Here is a 19,811-nt window from a genome sequence, read left to right on the forward strand (position 1 = left end):
GTCGGTTGTATTGTTTTACATTCTCATCAGCAATATATGAGTGATCCAGTTTTCTACATCCTTGCCAGCATTTGGTGTTGTCATTATTATTTTTAAAAATTTTAGTCATTCTGAGAGGTGTGTAGTAATATCCCATCCTGGTCTTAATTTGCCTTTCTTTAATGCCTAGTGACATTAATGGGCTTCCCTTGTGGCTCAGCTGGTAAAGAGTCTGCCTGCAATGCAGGAGACCTGGGTTCGATCCCTGGGTTGGGAAGATCCCCTGGAGAATGGAAAGGCTACCCACTCCAGTATTCTGGCCTAGAGAATTCCATGGACTATATAGTCCATGGGGTTGCAAAGAGTCGGACACGATTGAGCGACTTTCACTTTCAATGCCTAGTGATGTTGAACATCTTTTCATGTGCTGTTTGCCATCTGTATATCCTCTTCATGAATTATTCGTATCTTTGTCCATTTTCTAATTGGATTATTCATCTTTTATAGTTGAGCTTTGAGAATTCTTTACACATTCTAGATACTAGTCCTTTTTTGGGTATATAGTTTGTAAATATTTTCCCCTGGCTTTTAGCTTGTCTTTTTTCTCCTCTTCACCTGGGCTTTCACGGAGCAATCATTTTTAATTTTTATGAGGGCCAGTTTATGAAAACTTCCTTCTATGAACTATGCTTTTAGTGTCAAATTTAAGAACTCCTTGCATTACCCTAGATTCCGAAGATTTTCTCCGATTCGTTTTTTAAAATAGAAGTGTTATAGTTTTACAAATAAGTCCATGATCCATTTTGAGTTAATTTTTAGATAAGCTACAGAATTTGGTTGAGGTTTATTTTTTTGCAAATGAATATTCGTGTGTTTTTAAGAGCTGATCTGAGAACCATCTAAAATACAGTTTAATGCCACACTTGGAGAGATGCTTGGGTGGTGGGTAAGAGTATTCTAGGGGAGATTACTTTCTAGCTGAGGGATCTGTGTCAGATTAACCTCTCCAAACTTTAGTCCCGTTGTTTTATAAAAGGGGGATAATAATAATGTTTACAGGGTAAATGTGAAGATTCATTCAGCACATGTTTATTAAGTGCCTATTATGTGTCAGGTACTGTTTAGTTGCTATGGATATACGACTGTGACCAAGACAGACAAAGGCCACTAGTGTATGAGTTCCTCATGCCGGAACTGCATGGAACTCACATTCTGGCAGGTAGTCGTTGTTCGGTCACCAAGTTGTGTCTGACTCTTTGTGACCCCATGGACTGCAGCACACCAGGCTTCCCTGTCTTTCACTGTCTCCCAAAGTTTGCTCAAACTCATGTCCATTGAGTTGATGATGCCATCCAACCATCTCATTCTCTGTTGCCCCCTTCTCCTCCTGTCTTCAGTCTTTCCCAGCATCAGGGTCTTTTCTAATGAATAGGTTCTTGGCATCAGGTGGCCAAAGTATTGGAGCTTCAGCTTTAGCATCAGTCCTTCAAATGAATATTCAGGGTTGATTTCCTTTAGGATGGACTGGTTGGATCTCCTTGTAGTCCAAGGGACTCTCAAGAGTCTTCTCCAACACCACAGTTGGAAGGCATCAATTCTTCAGTGCTCAGCCTTCTTTATGGTCCAACTCTCACATCCATACATGACTACTGGAAAAACCATAGCCTTGACTATATGGACCTTTGTCGGCAAAGTGATGTCTCTTCTTTTTAATATGCTGTCTAGGTTTGTCATAACTTTTCTTCCAAGGAGCAAGCATCTTTGAATTTCATGGCTGCAGTCACCATCCTCAGTGATTTTCGAGCCCAAGGAAATAAAGTTTGTCACTGTTTCCATGTTTCACCTATCTATTTGCCATGAAGTGATAGGACTGGATGCCATGATCTTAGGTTTTTGAATGTTGAGTTTTAAGCCAGTTTTTTCACTTTCCTCTTTCACTTTCATCAAGAGGCTCTTTAGTTCCTCCTCACTTTCTGAAATTAGGGTGATGTCATCTGCATATCTGAGGTTGTTGATATTTCTCCTGGCAATCTTGTTTCCAGCTTGTGATTCATCCAGCCCGACATTTCGCATGATGTACTCTGCATGTAAGTTAAATAAGCAGGGTGACAATATACAGCCATGACGTACTTCTTTCCCAATTTGGAACCAGCCTGTTTTTCCATGTCCAGTTCTAACTGTTGCTTTTTGACTTGCATACAGGTTTCTCAGAGCAGATAAGGTGGTCTGATATTCCCATCTTTATAAGAATTTTCCACAGTTTGTTGTGATTTATACAGTCAAAGGCTTTAGCGTAGTCAATGAAGCAGATGTTTTTCTGGAATTCTCTTGCTTTTTCTATGATCCAGTGGAAGTTGGCAGTTTGATCTCTGGTTCCTCTGCCTTTTATAAATCCAACTTGTACATCTGGAAATTCCGTTTCATACTGAGAGCTAGTGTGGATGATTTTGAGCATTACCTTGCTAACATGTGAAATGAGTGCACTTGTGAGGTACTTTAAACATTCTTTGGCATTGCCTTTCTTTGGGATTGGAATGAAAACTGACCTTTTCCAGTCATGTGGCCACTGCTGAGTTTTCCAAATTTGCTGGCATATTGAGTGCAGCACTTTAACAGTATAATCTTTTCAGATTTTGAGTAGCTGTACTGGAATTCTACATCTCCACTAAACTTTGTTCATAGTAATGCTTCCTAGGACCCATTTGACTTCACACTCCAGGATGTCTGGGTCTAGGTGAGTGACCCCACCTTTGTGGTTATCCACATCAAGACCTTTATTGTACAGTTCTTCTGTGTATTCTTGCCACCTCTTAATCTCTTCTGCTTCTGTTAGGTCCTTACTGTTTCTCTCCGTTATTGTGCCCATCTTTGCGTGAAATATTCACTTGGTATCTCTTAATTTTCTTGAAGAGATCTCTAGTCTTTCCCATTCCATTGTTTCCCTCTATTTCCTTGCATTGATCACTGATCTTATCTCTCCTTGCTATTCTTTGGAACTCTGCATTCAGTTGGGTATACATCTTTTCCTTTCTCCCTTGCCTTTCACTTCCCTTCTTTTTGCAGCTATTTGTAAGTCCTCCTCAGACAGTCATTTTGTCTTCTTGCATTTCTTTGTCTTTCTGGCAGGAGGAAGTAGTAAACAAGTGAAATATATAGATTGTCAGTTGATGATCAGGGTTGTGAAGAATAAAGCAGGAAGGGGGATGGGGTGTGAGGTTCGGAGAACTGTTATTTCAAAAAGGCTCAGGGACTGTTTTACCGAGAAGGTGACATTTGAGCAGAGACCTGAAGGAGGTAAGGGACAAAGCCACACACAGGAAGCTGGAGGAATTGCTGGGGGAAGGGGAGTTCTAGGCCGACCTAATAGCAGGGAATTCTGCAGTATGCCTGGCATTTGTGAGGAGGAGCAAGGAGACCAGTATAACTGTGGTCTAGTGACTGAGGGGAGCTGACAGGAGAGGAGGTCAAAGTCATACTGGGGATATGGGACCCGGAGCCATTTTACTCTGGGTGGGCTAAGGGGCCATTGCAGGTTTGGAGAGCAGGAGAGACATCACCTCCTATGTTTACAAGGATCACTTTTGTCCTTTTGTGGAGAACAGATTTTAGGAGGGCAAAGGGATCAGAGGAGAGACCAGTGAGGAGGCTACTGCAACAAGTCAGCTGGGAGATGGTGGAGGCTGGGAGCTGGGAGGAAGTGGTGGCGGTGGTGAAAAGTGGTTAGATTCTGGGTTTGTTCTGAAGGTAGAACTAGCTGCATTTGTTGATGGATTGGATATGCAGTGAGAGAGGGAAATAGAAGTCAAGGATGGCTCCAAGGTGTTTTGCTTGAGCAGCCAAAAGAATGGAGTTATCATTTACTGCAAGGGAGCAGACTGCGGAAGGAGCAGGTGTGACGGGGTGCCATAGATCAGGAGTTCTGTGTTGGAAATGTTGACTTTGAGATGCCTATTAGACGTTCAAGTGGAGATATCCATCAGGCGGATGGATTTACGAGTGTGGGGTTTAGGGAAGAGGTTTGGGCTGCAGATATAAATTTGAAAGTCGTCAGTATAGACATGGTGTAGATGATATTTAAAGCCATGAGACTGGATGAGATCTTTTATGCTGGTGGTTCTTAGTCAGGATGATTTTGTCTCCTAGGAGTCATCTGCAGTGTCTGGTTGTCACAACTGGGGGTGGGGTGCTAATGGCATCTTAGGGATAGAGGAAGCCAGAGAAGGTAATAAATGTCCTATGGTGTATAAATAGCCTCTTCAACAAAAAATTATCTAGTCTGAAATGTCAGTAATGCCAAGGTTGAGAACCCCTGATTTAGTCCTTAGATTTTAGGGAATAAGTGTAGATGGAAAGTAGAGGAGCAGTGAAGCCTGGAATGTGCAACGCTTTAGTTTTGGATTAAATGCAGGTGATTGCATGTAAATGTATTAAATGCCTATGAAGCCTAGTGCCTAACACACAGTGAACACTCAGTGAATGACAACTATTATTGTTATGGTGTTTTTAACTCTTCAAAGTCAATTCTGGTCAGGTACTTGGTATGAAAGAAATCAGAGCCTGGGGTCCTCTGACCCCAGGCAGAGAGTCTCTCTTTCACTCCTGTTAGTGTACAGATGAGGGGATGGAAGCCCAGAGATGGGAAGGCACTTGCCTGTGACTACAGTAAGTTAAGAACCCAAGTTTCATGGTGATGGCTGTTGATCATTCCCGTTTTACAGATGAGAAAAGTGAAATTTCGAGATTTAGTCACTGGCCCAAATCGACACAGTGAGTCCATAGCAGAGTCAGAACCCAGGTTTGAATGTCCTGACTTCCAGTCTCATGTTGGAAACCACCACCACCACCTTACTGCCCGTAACAGCTGCAGAGCTGCCATCGTGGGCTGAGTACCCACTCTGTCCCAGGCACTGCTAAACACTTTACATGGCCTGGCTGGGACGGAAGCTGTGTAAATCAGCAGGGACCAGGCAGATAGGATCCAAACAACTCAGCCTGCTCCTCTTAATCACATGTTTCTCTTCGTTTGCATCACCACCCCCTCTTTGCTTAGGCGCCTTGACCCATAGTTGTTTTGCTGTTGGCCAGCTGTGTTGTCATCTCTTTGGGCTCCATGAAACTCCCCTCCCACAGTATTATTTACTGTAAAAACAATAATATAACACCAGTAGAAGACATTTAAAAGAAATCACTCTAAATCTCACCATCCGAGCCCAACAGCTGTTTCAGTTTTCCTGCCTCCTGCAAATCTCTGCCCATATGCCTACAGTACACATTTCACACCCTTGTCATTGGGATGTGGAAAGCGTTTTGTACTCTACTTCCTTTTCTTGGTGTTGTTACTTGTGTTATGTTGTTTATAATTGTGTTTATTGGCTGTAGGAGTCCACTGAGTGTCTCCATATGGCTGAGCTGTTTGTCTCTAGATTTTTATTATTGTGAATAATACTGTATCGAAAAACTCTGCGCTGATCATGCTATATTCCCCCCTTGAATTATTTCTTTCATGTAAGTAGTCAGAGGTGATTTAAGGAAGGGCTTTGACATATATTGCTTAAAAAAAAAATGGTTGTACTAATTTATACTGCTGCTATAAAGGGTGCTGCTATATATAAGGGTATATCTTACCCTTGTTGTTGTTTAGTCACTAAGTCATGTGTGACTCTGCGACCCCATGGACTGCAGCATTCCAGGCTTCTCTGTCCTCCACTCTCTCTCAGAGTTTGTTCAGACTCATGTCCATTGAGTTGATGATGCCCATCCAACCATCTCATCCTCTGCCACCCTTTTCTCCTGCCCTCACTCTTTCCCAGCATCAGGGTCTTTTCACATGAGTCGCCTCTTTGCATCAGGTTTGGCCAAAGTATTGAAGCTTCAGCTTCAGCATCAGTCCTTCCAATGAATATTCAGAGTTGATTTCCTTTAGGATTGACTGGTTTGATCTCCTTGCTGTCCAAGGGACCTCAAGAGTCTTCTCTAGCACCACAATTCAAAAGCATCAATTCTTTGGCACTCAGCCTTCTTTATTGTCCAACTCTCACATCCATACATGACTACTGGGAAAACCGTAGCTTTGACTATATGGACTTTTGTCAGCAAAGTGATGTCTATGCTTTTTAATACACTGTGTAGGTTTGTCATGGTTTTTCTTCCAAGGAGCAAGCATCTTTTATTTTCGTGGCTGCAGTCACCATATCTCACCATTAGTGTGTACATATTAATTCATTCCTATGAGTTATAGACTCACACCATCTCATGTAACTCTCACACTGCTCTTCAAAGTAGGTGTTATTATATCTCCATTTTTTAGTCAAAGAACTTGATGTTTAAGGGGAGTTAAATCACTTGCCTGAAGTCACAGAACTAATGAGACATGGAGATAGGATTTGAACTCTGTAGTACCCAACCCCACTCCAAAGCCCCTTTCTCAAGCAGGGTTATTGAGTGCTCCTTAGCATCATTAAAATCAACACATTGGGGGCCAATTTAACAGATGTTAACTGTTAGCCTTCTTGTTTAAAAAAAAAAATGTGCATTTAGACCTTTGACCTCCGAGTGGCCTCCAGCCGTGTGGAATTCAGAGGGTTGGGGCTTTGAGGCCCCCAGGTTCTATTTTGCCAGTGTGTGCTGGCAGTCGAAGAGCCTGTGTCTGGGTGCCAGATGGTTTTTGGAAACACAGAGAGACTCATGAATTCACACCCCTCAATCAACATATCAGCCTGTAGTCAACAAACTATTTGAGCCTCTGGATCTGCCCAAATTTGTTCAGGGTGGGGAGAGAAAGAAAAACGCGCTTTCTTTTCAGAGACCCCTCTGTCTAGCAAGGGGGGAGGGGTCTAACATAGCTGTTGGAGAATGAGATATTTAAGCATGAGGGTGAAAGTTTCATTCTTCAAGTTAGAGGTTACCATTTTGTGCCATGAAAACTGTTTTGTGTTTTTTTTTTTTCCCTTTTTTCTTTTGGCCATGAGGAATCTTAGTTCCCTGACCAAGGATCAAACCTGCATCCCCTGCATTGGAAGTATGGAGTCTTAACCATTGTAATGCCAGGGAGGTCCCCTGGCAAAATGGTTTGAAAGAAACCTGAGTAGGTTGCCAATATTTAAAAATCCGGAGATTTCACACAAAAAATTGGAATTTCTGGCTTCATAAATGGGAAGATCTGGCCACACAGCCTGGAACTGAGTGGCAGCTGCTCCTTTTGGATGAGATACTTACCGTCTCGTTTGTCATAGTCCCAACCCAGCCTGTGTCACCAGTTTGCAGTTGATGGTTCGTGTCCTTGTCTGAACGCTGCAGGAAGGTGAAGGAAGCGGTGTGTTTCCACCAAACCTGGAAGGATGGTAAAGGATGTGGGGCAGGTGTTCCCGGGGGTGGGGATGAGGTGAGCGGAGCTGCAGGGAACCGAGATCCTCTCGCTAGTGAAAATAAACCCACGGCACTTGGCTTTGGTAGACATCGACACAGACATAGACATAGACACCTTGGGACAGGGCACATCGGGCAGCCAGGACCAGAGCCAGAAAGTCTCAGGAAGCAAAGACCTCTGAACAAGATGGTGGAGTGATTGCAGAATTAGTACACAACCAAATTCACCCATTCCTTTCTAAACAGATAAGAACAATGGGTTAAAACAAAACCATATAGAAAAACATTATAGGAAAATCTCCATGGTCCAGGAACAGCAGAGAAAAGACAAGTGTGGTAAGTGGACTTGCAGTTAGCAGCCCTCAGGGTGCAGTGAGCAGGGAACCAGTCTTTTAACATTTTTGTCGGGTGAGGATTGGGTCTGCCTTGTTGTGGGGATAAGAGAGCCAGGCTCTCTGTAAGAAGTCAAGAGGTAAGCCTCACTCTCAGGTACTGATATCCCTTTGTGGCGTTCTGATGTATGACTGGAGACGGCCACTCGCCTCCGGTCCAGGGAAGGAAGGAAATTGCACTGTGCTGTCCAGCGTCTAAAGCTCTGCACCTACCCATCCACTCGCAAGTGAAGAGCAGCCTGATATTTCTCTTTGCATTGTCTTTGTAAAGAGCATCCTGAGCAAATTAGTCATATGAAAATGGTAATAGGGTCATACTTAATCATCTTAAGAGGCCAAGCAGTAGGACTTTCTTTCCTGTTCATTAAGGTGTGTCCCGATATCCTCTAACTGGGGACACTTGGCAGGTGTCACAGAAACTGCACAGTCAGGGGGCAAAACAGAAGAGGATCATTAGTAATCGTGGCTTCTTCCATCATGTTATAGATGAGGAACTTGAGGCCCAGAGATTTACTTGGGATTGCACAGCTGCTCAGAGAAGATGCAGGACTGGGGCCTGAGCCCCTGAGTAAAGAAGCCTTGATTTCTTTACTTATAAAATGGGGATAACATTCTGGTCCTATGGAATCCTCAAGAGGCTATGAAGCATAGTAATATGCACTTGCCTTGTGTTGGGTAGCTGCCTCTCCAGAGGCATTGGTGTGGTTAATTAATTTTTCAAAAGGTATCCTTTTTATTCATTTGGAGAAGGCTCTTGAGAGTCCCTTGGACTGCAAGGAGATCCAACCAGTCCATCCTAAAGGAAATCAGTACTGAATATTCATTGGAAGGACTGATGTTGAAGCTGAAACTCAAATAGTTTGGCCACCTGATGCGAAAAACTGACTCATTTGAAAAGACCCTGATGCTGGGAAAGATTGAGGGCTGGAGGAGAAGGGGACGACAGAGGATGAGATGGTTGAATGGCATCACTGACCCAGTGCACACAAGTTTGAGTAAACTCTGGGAGTTGGTGATGGACAGGGAGGCCTGGTGTGCTGCAGTCCATGGGGTCGCAAAGAGTTGGACATGACTGAGCAACTGAACTGAACTTTTATTCATTTATTATTTATTTTTAAAAATATTTTATTTATTTGGCTGTGCTGGGTCTTAGTTGCACCACGTGGGATCTTTGATCTTTGTAACAGCATGTGAAGTTCTAGTTCCCTGACCAGGGATCAAACCCGATTACCTGCATTGGGAATGCAGAGTCTTAGCCACTGGACCATCAAGAAAGTTCCCTGGTTTATTTTTATTTATTTTTAGTTTTTGGACAGTGAATTCCTCACGGGGAGGCAGAGTAGTGGTGATTAAAAGTGTGGATTCTGAAGCCGACCTGTCCAGGTTTGGATTCCAGCTTCACTACTTACTGTCTGTGTGACTGTCAGCAAGTTTACTTAATCTCTCCTGTGTGCCTCCATTTCTACATTTGGATAACAAGGCTAATAATGGCAGCTTTCTATTAGATCACAGAGAAGATTAAATGAGATAAAGCATTTTAAAGCCTCTAGAGCAATGCTTGGCACATACAAAGCCCCCAATAAATGTTTACAGCCATCATCATCATCATCTTCATAGAACAGATTGTATTTTCCTTTTTGCTTTGGCAGGCAGGGAACTCATCACATAATTTGAACCTTATATTTATAGCTCCAAGTGGGACCTAATGGCATGCATTTCTATTTTCGTAACATTCTCTGGAATTATTTAGCTATTTGGCTCTCATTTCCCCCATTATCCTGACTTCTCTGTATTATTATATTGTACATATTACAGTAAGCTGTTTTAGAACAAGTTTGGAATTAACAGAGAATGAAGAAAAATACAGCAGTTGGTTGATTCAGACTGGCTTGACTTCCTTCAGGAGGAATTTGGAATAGGAAGTGAACTATATTATTAAAAACTTATAGCTAATATTTTCGATGGCCTACTGTGTATAGGGGCTTCCCTGGTAGCTCGGTTGGTAAAGAATCCGCCTGCCATACAGGAGACCCCGGTTCAATTCCTGGGTCCGGAAGATCCCCTGGAGAAGGGAAAGGCTACCCTCTCCGGTATTCTGGAGAATACATGGACTGTACAGTCCATGGGTCACAAAGAGTCGGATACGACTGAGCCACTTTCACATTGTGTATTAGCCATTGCTACACATGCTTTGCATGTTTTACCTTAAACCTCACAGCCATCCTATGAGATCCAGCCTATTATCCCATTTTGCAGATGAGGAAACTAAGGCTCAGAGAGATAAAGTGACTTAGCCAGTGGTTGCTAGCTGCAAGTACAGAGCCAGGATTCAGATGTGGGCCTGCCTGACTCCAAAACACACTTTATTCCCTTTTTGCTGCACTAAGGGGTCTCTTGGACTCTTGGGGGCAATTGAGGATTGATACTAGTCAGCTGCCTGATGTTTTCTCTCTCATCCTGCTTCTCCTCCCACTTCTTCTACCTTTTCTCTTCGGGTTCCCCAGAGCCCATGAGGGCCCCCAAAGGCCTGGCTTTTGCTGAGATCCAGGCCCGCCAACTGACCCTGCAGTGGGAACCGCTGGGCTACAACGTGACACGCTGCCACACCTACACCGTGTCCCTGTGCTATCACTACACCCTGGGCAGCAGCCACAACCAGACCGTCCGGGAGTGTGTGAAGATGGAGCGGGGTGTCAGCCGCTACACCATCAAGAACCTACTGCCCTACCGGAATGTCCACGTGCGGCTCGTCCTCACTAATCCCGAGGGGCGCAAAGAGGGCAAGGAAGTCACCTTCCAGACAGACGAGGACGGTAAGAGGCCTCCTGATCCCTGGTGCCCACAGGTGCTACATGTCTGAGACTGAAATTGCTATAGCATATTTTTTGCTTAGGGTTAAACCGACTATATGACAACAGAAATGATACTAATATCTATTCCTTGGAAGACTTTGGGTAAAATTGGTATAATTTCTTCCTTAAAATGTTTGGGAACATTTACCAGGGAAATCATTTCAGCCTGGAGTTTTCATTGTGGCAGGGTTTTTAATAACAATTTTAATTTTCAAAATCGATATTGGAATATTCAGACTTTCTAGTCTTGTTATCAGTTTTGGTGTACTGCCTTTTTAAGGGATTTGATCATTTCACTTAAATTGTCAAATATCTTGACATAAAGTTGGCTGTAATATTCTCTTGTTATATTTATTGAATGTCTGAAGGATCTATTGTGCCATCCCCTTTTTCATGCCTGATATTGGTAATTTGTGTCTTCTCTTTTTTTCTCATGGCCGTTCTTGGTAAGGGTATATAAATTTTATTAATCTTTCCAAAAAGCCAACTTTTGGCCTAGTTTATTATTTTTTTTTTTATTGTATACTTATGTTCTGTTCTATTTCTTTTGAAAAATGCTTTCTTTGCATTTGACCAGCTGTTCTTTTAGTTTTTTGATATGGAAGCTTGTTAGAGCATTGATTTTGAGCCTTTCTTCATTTCTAATACATGCATTTAAAGCTATAAATTTCGCTCAGCCCTGCTTTAGTCTTATCCCACAAGTTTCGGTATATCCTATCTTCAGTATCATTCAGTTTAAAGTATTTTCTGATTTCTGTTATGATTCATTCTTTGACCCAAGAGTTATTTAGAATTACATTGTTTGATTTCTGACTGGGACGTCTCTAATTATCTTTTTGTTATTGATTTCTAGCTTACCCTGTAGTCAGAGTACATACTCTAATTTTTGTCTTTTGCAATTTGATCCCTGCTTTATGGTCTGATATATGGTTGTGAGTGAGTGAAAGTCTTTCAGTCTGACTCTTTGCGACCCCATGGACTATACAGTCCATGGAATTCTCCAGCCCAGAATAGTGGAGTGGGTAGCCGTTCCCTTTTCCAGGGGAGCTTCCCCACTCAGGCATCGAACCCAGGTCTCCTGCATTGCAGGTGGAATCTTAACTAGCTGAGCCACCAGCGATACGTGGTTAAATTTTAGTAAATGTTCCATATCTACTTGAAAAAATGTGCATTCTGTCATTGTTGAGTGTACTGTTCCACTTATATCAAGCTAACATTCATTAATTTCAGAACGCTTTTTACATATCAATGCCCATGCACCTCACGACAACCCTCTCTGGCTGTTTACTTTTAACCATTCCCATTTTGAGGTCACATCGCTAGTGGATGGGTAGCAGAGCTGGGTTTCAAACCTGGCTATATGTTTGAGAGCTGTTTTTCTTAACAGCTACATTCTAATCTCAGCACAGGTCCAAAGCCTTCCTCCAGATTGCTGTAAATCCCCAGGTACCCCTAAGCTCCTTGGTTAATAGTCTTTTTGTTTGTTTCCTCACACGTACAGTTTTCTGTCTGCACAGCAGACAACTCCTTCCTCAATTTCCAGAAAACCCCACTCACCTGAGGAAGTGTGTATGCCCTATGCCCTGCACTGATGAAGATTTGCTTGGGGTGGGAATGAAGTCCAGAGGGGTTTACCCTAAATCATTGTAAATGGAGGAGGGGAGAGAAACTTAACTTGTTTCTCCTACCTATCTGAGATTCATTGGCTGGGATCCTGTAAGTTGACTGAGCAAAGACAGATTAACAAGATAAAAATAAGATAAAAATATTTTAAAAATTGTTGCTATAAATTCTATTTATTTTTTGCTATATATTCTTAAAAATTGAAGTATGGTTAATTTGCAATATTGTGTTAGTTTTAGGCATAAGCAAAGCGATTCAGTTTATTATATATAATAAAATAAATTTTATTAATCTTTCCAAAGATTATATAATGTATATGTGAATATATATGTACACACATATATATATTCAGATGATTTTCCATTATAGGAAACAGGAGTTTATGAACACGTGCTTTGCACATAATAGGGAGCACTCAGTGATGAGTAACTCAAAGGGGTGGTAAGAGCTTGGGTTTATATAGCATCTTAACCAAAGAACAATGAATTTTTAGAAAAGTGACCAGACAAAGGAAAAGGACTTCAAACTTCTAGGGGCAGCAAATTAGGGGAAATGAAATGTATGGGGAAACTAATGGTGGCTGGTAAAGTTTATTAGGTAGATTCCTCTGGGCTGATAAGGGTCCAGAGGTTTCTCAGTGATTAACTTCTGTCCTACCTGGTAGAGAGGGGAGGGGGGCACCTGTGCAAATTTATGTCCTACTTTTAGGCAAATGGGGGAGGGCAGAGAATTTTTACTTGTATATGCTCCTGTATTGCCTTCTCAGTTCAACTCAAAATAATCTTTATTCCAAGTGACATATTTGGGGGTAGCATGTGTTGCTACCCTTCTCAAGTAATCTCATGTTGACTCTCAGACTGCTCCATTCTTAAAATCTGTTGACCTTTCCCCTTTCCTTCTGCAAGGTACGTTGTTGAGGCTGCTTCACCCCCACCTTGGCCAGGCCTCACTTGGCTCCTTGTTTTTCTTTCTTTTTTCTCTGTCCCTCTTCTCCTGCCTCTCTTTAATATTAATTATTTAATATTTTATACTTTTCACTTAAGTATTAGTATAATACTTACGGGGAGTGTGCTTAAATGGTCAGCTCAACTTGGCATTCTCCTAGACTGCACCCATCAGGATAACCCACACCCAGATCAAGAAAAAGCATTACCAGCAGCCCAGAAGTCCCCTTCATGCACCCTGCCACTCACAGCTCCCAAAGGTAATTGTTATCCTGACCTGTAATGCCATAGACTAATTTCTGCTTGGTTTTGAACATTATATCAGTGGAATCATATAGTGTATATTCTTTTTTTTTTAATACATATAGCTGATTCACTTTGCTATACAGTACAAACTAATACAACATTGTAAAGCAACTATACTCCAATAAAAATTAATTTTAAAAAAAGAAAGCCGTTTTAGAAACTCTGTAACTTGGAGGATAAAACTACCCCTGTTTTCAGGACACCTGTTGTATATAATAACCTAAACCATGATATGTTCACATCGCAACCCTTGTGGTTCTACCCAGACTAAATTAAAACATTATACATTCAAAAAACAAAAAAACAAATGAAGCTGCTATGAACATTGGCATGCTGGTTCAAATGGACTAAGTTTTTGTTTACTTGGGAAAATACCTTTGAGTGGGAGTGTTGTGTTGTGTGTAAGTGTATGTTGAGCTTGACAAGAGATTGCCAAACTGATTTCCAAAGTGGCCATACATTTGCACCCCCATGTGTGAAAGATAGGGAAGCCTGGCGTGCTGCAGTCCATGGGGTCGCAAAGAGTCAGACACGGCTGAGTGACCGAACAACAGCAACATCAGAGTGCTCCAGGGGCTCAGAATTCTCTCCAGTAGGAGGTGTTGTCAGCATTGGGAGCTTAGTCCTTCCGATAGGTCTGCAGTGGTGGTTTTACGTTTTCTGGATCAGTGTATATTCTTTTTATGACTGGCTTCTCTGTCTCAGCTTTATGCTTGAGAGATTCAGCCAAGTTGTGTGTACAGTTCTAGAGAATTTATTCTCATTGCTGAATAATCCATTATGTGAATATTTATTCATCCTATTTACTATTGTTAGGCATTTGGGTTGCTTTCAACTATTTTACATCGGAGAAGGAAAAGTCAACCCACTCGAGTGTTCTTGCCTGGAGAATCCCAGGGACAGAGGAGCCTGGTGGGCTGCTGTCTGTGGGGTCGCACAGGGTCGGACATGACTGAAGCAACTTAGTGGCAGCAACTATTTTAAATTGTGCTGCAAATAAAATTCTTGTAGATTCTTTTTTTTTTTTTTTTGGTAGATCTACACATTTTTGATGGATTTCAAGCCTAGGAGTGGAATGGCTAGGGTTTGTGTTCATAATAAGGAGATATATCCAGTTTTCCCAAGTGGTTGTGTCAAATTACACTCCCACTAGCAGTGTGTGAAAATTTCAGTTGCTCTCCATCCTCACCAACACTTGGAATTGTCTTTTTCCTTTTAACATTTTGGTGGGTAAATAGTGGAATTGCCTGGTTAACTTCATTTTAACACAAGGCACTTGAGCTGTTATCTTGGTTTCTGCTTTCCCCTATCTTAGTTCAGCTTCCCCACAAACGTTTATCAAAGTGTTTTCCCAAGCAAAGAAGGCCATTGTCTTCCTAGAGGAAATTCCTTGAGCCAGCTGTGAAGGTGATACCTTAAAACAAAAACAAAACAAAACTGTATCTGAAAGGGCTTCTGCTGAAATGTTGACAGTGTTTATCTCTGGGTGATGGAACTGTTGGTACCATTAATTTTCTTTATGCTTATTTTGATTTTCTATATTGAACATATTGTCTGTGTAATTAGTAATTTTCAGACAAGAAAACATCTCCACCCATAATCTTGCCACTGTAAGGCGATTGTTTTCATTTTTCTGGCAAATGTCTATATTTTCTGAGAACCACTCAGCTGGAACAAAATAGGAGCATTCATTCTTCTCTGTGAAATGCCTCCTGCACAGTGATGGAAATGCCAGCTGCCCTTTTCGAGTGCTCAGACGTAGGCCGAACCATATGAGGGTGCTGATAGGTATTTGCCTTGGGGCTTTATGTACATCACATCATTTAATTCCGGTGGAGGAGGTGTTGTTATCATCCCCATCTCACAGATGAAGAAGCCAAGGCTCAGAGAGGCTGAGTGGTCCAAGTGTCCCAGCTACGAAATGGCAAGGCTGGAACCTGAACCCAGGTATCTGGTTCCAAGGCTTGCTTTTCCCTGCCCCGTGTCGCCTCTCCTTCGCAGTGCCTGGCGGGATCGCGGCTGAGTCCCTGACCTTCACTCCGCTGGAGGACATGATCTTCCTCAAGTGGGAGGAGCCCCAGGAGCCCAATGGCCTCATCACTCAGTATGAGGTGGGTGGGCCCCTGGTGGGAGGTGGGCCCACAGGTTGGAGAGGGAAGTGTGTGGGGTGGGAGAACAGAGGTGATCATTGGAGTTCCTTCAACTGTGGCTGGGGTCCATTCCCTGTGGGTAATGGGGGACCTGAAGGCAGAGGTGCCCAGAGGCGTGAACTAAGGGGCACCCACGGTCCTCCCAAGCCTCCCCCTTTACCCAACCGTTTCCCTGGCTCACCTGAACCATGATGGGTGGGAGGCTACTTCCCCATCCCTGAGCCTGCCTGCTTGCCCATTCTGCCCCTAGATCAGCTACCAGAGTGTTGAGTCGTCAGACCCGGCGGTGAACGTGCCGGGCCCACGGCGTACCATCTCCAAGCTCCGCAACGAGACCTACCACGTATTCTCCAACCTGCACCCGGGCACCACCTACCTGTTCTCGGTGCGGGCCCGCACGGGCAAAGGCTTTGGCCAGGCGGCGCTCACCGAGATCACCACCAACATCTCAGGTGCGCCCTGCCTGACCTAGCCTGGCCCCTGTGGGGAGGCCCAGAGTCCTCTGGGCACAGAGGTGGGGCTTCCTGGGGGTGGCGATGGAGGACTCCCGCTGAGATAAATGTACCATTTAGAGGGTGAGTCAGGGAGGATTAACTCAGAGGGTTCCGGCGATGGTCGGTGGAATCCGAGGGCTGGAGGCAGAGGCTGAAGGGGAAGCGGTCTGGGGGCAGAGGTGAAGGAGCCCGGAGGCCTGGCCTTCCTGGAGCAGCGGCCGGGCTCCGGGCTTATGTCCTCGTCCCCTCCCGCAGCGCCCAGCTTTGATTATGCTGACATGCCGTCGCCGCTGGGCGAGTCTGAGAACACCATCACCGTGCTGCTGAGGCCGGCGCAGGGCCGCGGGGCGCCCATCAGGTGGGCACGCGTGTGACGGAGAGGCGGGAGGTCAGGGCGGTGAAGGAGAGGCCCGTCCTCTGACCCAGAACCCCCACCCAGGCCCGCTCACCCTTGTCTTCCCTCAGCCTCCCGCTCAGGGTTCAGAGTGTCGGGAGGAGGACGTTCTGTGATCCTGGGCAGGTGGCAGGCCTGCAGTCACTCCCCTCTGAGGCCGTGGGCTGTCTGGTGGTGACTGTCATGAGATCTTGAACAGGAGATTGTTCGGACCTCTCCAGAGGGCCTACCTCTGACACCTTGGGGCCTTATTTCTCCCCAGCTTTTCCCTTGGGGGTTCCTGTCAAGGGAGACATAGGGATGAGCCTTCTGGAAGGCTAGGACATCTGGCCACATGGGGTCATCTCTCCGGAGTGGCCAAGAGCTTGGCTTCCCTACTTCTTTGCAGAGAAAGCTGATGCTTCAGTGACTTTCTGTTGGGGAGAAGGTGCTGGAGATAAGATGGTGTGTGTGTGTGTGTGTGTGTGTGTGTGTGTGTGATGTGTGTATATATGAGAGAGTGTTTGTGCAAGGTGTGCACACACTTCCTGTCGGCCAGACGTCATCTTAGGGACTTTACCTGCATGAGTCATTTGATCCTCATGACAGCCAGTGGAGTGGGTAACAGCACCCTTATTTTCCGCATCAGGAAGCAGGCTTAGAGAGCCTGAATAACGTGCGCCCGAGGCCACACGGCTGGTAAGCGATAGCGCTGGGATTTGAAAGCCTGGTCTGTACAGCCTGTACCTTTCCTTGAAGTCATGGAGCCTCCCTGGCCCTCTGGTTCCCCCTCTCCTTCCCATAAAGGCTTAGGCACTGGGAGAGGGTGACAGCCTACATTTGGCCATGAGAGAGTCCTACTGAGACCCCCCAAAAAGGCAGGGGGTTCCCCAGGTACTCTCGACACTCCCTCACTTCCTCACTCCTCCCGCTTTCACTTTTTCCTCCTGCTTTGCCTCCCTATATTTGCTATTGCACAGTCTGATTTGGGCTGATTCCCGGACCCTAAGGAGAGCTGCAAGAAGTCTGCACAGCTCAGGGGAATTTGGCATTTTGCAGGAGGCTTAGGACCCTGGTGCCTCTGAATTGGGAGGAGTTGGGAAACCCAGCACCTTCTCCTTTCCTTGTCCCCCTGGGGGATCCTTTGAGCAGGCCTGGTCAGCAACTCACGCAAGCCTGGGTTGGGGCGAGGGGTGGACAATGTGAGGTGGAGAGGCCTGATGACTGTGTGACCTTGGACATGTCCCTTCACCTCTCTGAGCCTCCCTTTCCTTTGTGCCTTTTGGGGATTGTCCCAGATCAAGATGTGCTTTGTTCATGGTTCATGATTATTAGCATCTCCTGGTGGGACTTGGGGTCAGGGGAGGCCTGACCTCGGCCTGGGAAATGGATATTGAGGGGGCCTGGGCTGGCTAACATGATGAGATGAACCTGTCTGGCCTAAATCCTAGGGTACTGTGGTGATTCCCTCCTAACTTGGGAGCTCAAAAGATACAGCTGGAGAGCAAGGAAAAGGCATTTCTACTTTCCCAGAGTGCAGGCTGTCATTGTCAGTATGGGGTGTCACACGCCAAGACGTGACCGAGGCTGGGAGTGGAAAGATTTAAATTTGTTAGCATTCATTTATTTACTCTTGGCTTTGTTCCACGGAGGATTTGGAGGAGCTCGCAGCACAAGGCCATTCAGTATAGTGATGAAAATAAATAGAAACACACGAGATGGGATCAGGAGACAGAGACCAGGGAACACAAATCAGCCATCAGGCCTGGGAGATGGCAGGCTCAGAGTTGCAGACCCAGGGCTGCCTCCGGGTTGGGAGGGTGTTCGAGATGTAGGTTTAGTGTGACCTCGTTTGCCTGCTCAGTGACTGGCTCCCCTGCTGGAGGCCAGTTCCAGGAAGCCCAGAGCCCCAAATGCCCAGCACAGGACTCATGTCTGAGCTCAGTAAAAACTTTCTGGGTGAATGAATGCATTGTGTCTTACTCAAATTTACTGAGGCTTAGAGGGAGCAGTTGGGAACCTGGCTGGAGCCAGGGGCTTGAGGTTCCCAGGCTCTGGGAATCAGGGTGCAGCTTCAGGGCTTGGTTGGCTTGAGCAGGGCCTGTGTACTTTCAGCCTTAGTTACAGTAATAACAGCTGCCAGGCACTGGCTGCTCTTTCCTCACCTCTATCTTATGGAGCTGGCCTGTAATCACTCCCATTTTACAGAGGAGAAAACTGAGGCCCAAGGAGCAAAAGTGACTTGCCCAGCTGAGATGAGTGCTGTCCTGGGCCTGACCCCAAAGCCCGCGCCCGTAGTCACCAGATGGCTCTCCCTGTCCTCTGGTCACTGTGACCACTGCGCTGTCCCCTCCCCATGTCCAGTGTGTACCAGGTGATTGTGGAGGAGGAGCGGCCGCGGAGACTCCGGCGGGAGCCTGGCGGCCAGGACTGCTTCCCGGTGCCACTGACCTTCGATGCGGCGCTCGCCCGGGGCCTGGTGCACTACTTCGGGGCCGAACTGGCGGCCAGCAGTCTGCCTGAGGCCATGCCCTTCACCGTGGGTGACAATCAGACCTACCGTGGCTTCTGGAACCCACCGCTTGAGCCCAGGAAGGCCTATCTCATCTACTTCCAGGCAGCAAGCCACCTGAAGGGGGTGAGGGGCCGGCCGGGGTCGTGGTGGGGGCGGTCCTGGTGAGGGAGCAGGCTGCTGCAGAGGCTGGAGACAATGCCCCATCCTCCACCCCTCCACCCTTCGCCTCCCACCAGCCGTATTCCCCACCTCCTTCCCCACCCAGGAGAAGGAGGCCTTCTGTAGCCCTGTCCACCTCCGCCCACCCATCTGAGCCCCTCCCTCCTAACCCCAGACACCTTGTCTCCAGTACTAACCCTTTCTGGGGGGCTTCTTCCCTGGTGGCTCAGATAGTAAAAGATTTGCCTCTGATGCAGGAGACTCGAGTTTGATCTCTTGGGTCAGGGAGATCCCCTGGAGAAGGGCATGGCAACCCACTCCAGTATTCCTGCCTGGAGAATCCCAGAGATGACAGAGGACCCTGGTGGGCTTTTCCCAGATTCATTGCTATCCAAGCTCCCAGTCTGGTTCCTGCCGCCTCCTGAGGCCCTGGTCTTCCATCTCAGGCTCCTCTGTCTCTAGAGGGTGTCCTTCTCCTCTTCTCGCCTTCACCTGACCTTGAAGCCTAGGACTCGCCTCCTCCCTGAAGCCCCGCCCTTCTCCAGGCTCCTCCCTCCTCGGATCCCTCCTTTCCAGGGTGCCCCCTGGGCAAGCGGACCCCTGGACCTAAGCTCTACCCTCATTTCTGAGCACCTCCTCTTTACCTGCTCCTTGTGCTG

The 19,811-nt window shown here is 45.7% G+C and overlaps 1 protein-coding gene across 4 annotated transcripts in view; it reads left to right on the forward strand.

Annotated features, from left to right (window-relative positions):
• PTPRU (protein tyrosine phosphatase receptor type U) overlaps positions 1-19,811 on the forward strand; it is an 88,081-nt gene that overhangs the window by 27,301 nt on the left and 40,969 nt on the right. For 3 of the 4 annotated variants that reach the window (XM_043445391.1, XM_043445394.1, XM_043445392.1), the window contains exons 8-12: positions 10,241-10,549; positions 15,463-15,572; positions 15,862-16,063; positions 16,361-16,463; positions 18,843-19,116. In XM_043445391.1, the coding sequence (XP_043301326.1) occupies positions 10,241-10,549; positions 15,463-15,572; positions 15,862-16,063; positions 16,361-16,463; positions 18,843-19,116 (998 nt within the window). The remainder of the gene's footprint in view (positions 1-10,240; positions 10,550-15,462; positions 15,573-15,861; positions 16,064-16,360; positions 16,464-18,842; positions 19,117-19,811) is intronic. The other variant, XM_043445393.1, reaches the window with a different exon arrangement.

The sequence above is a fragment of the Cervus canadensis genome, chromosome 24, assembly GCF_019320065.1.
Source record: "Cervus canadensis isolate Bull #8, Minnesota chromosome 24, ASM1932006v1, whole genome shotgun sequence".
NCBI lineage: Eukaryota > Metazoa > Chordata > Mammalia > Artiodactyla > Cervidae > Cervus > Cervus canadensis.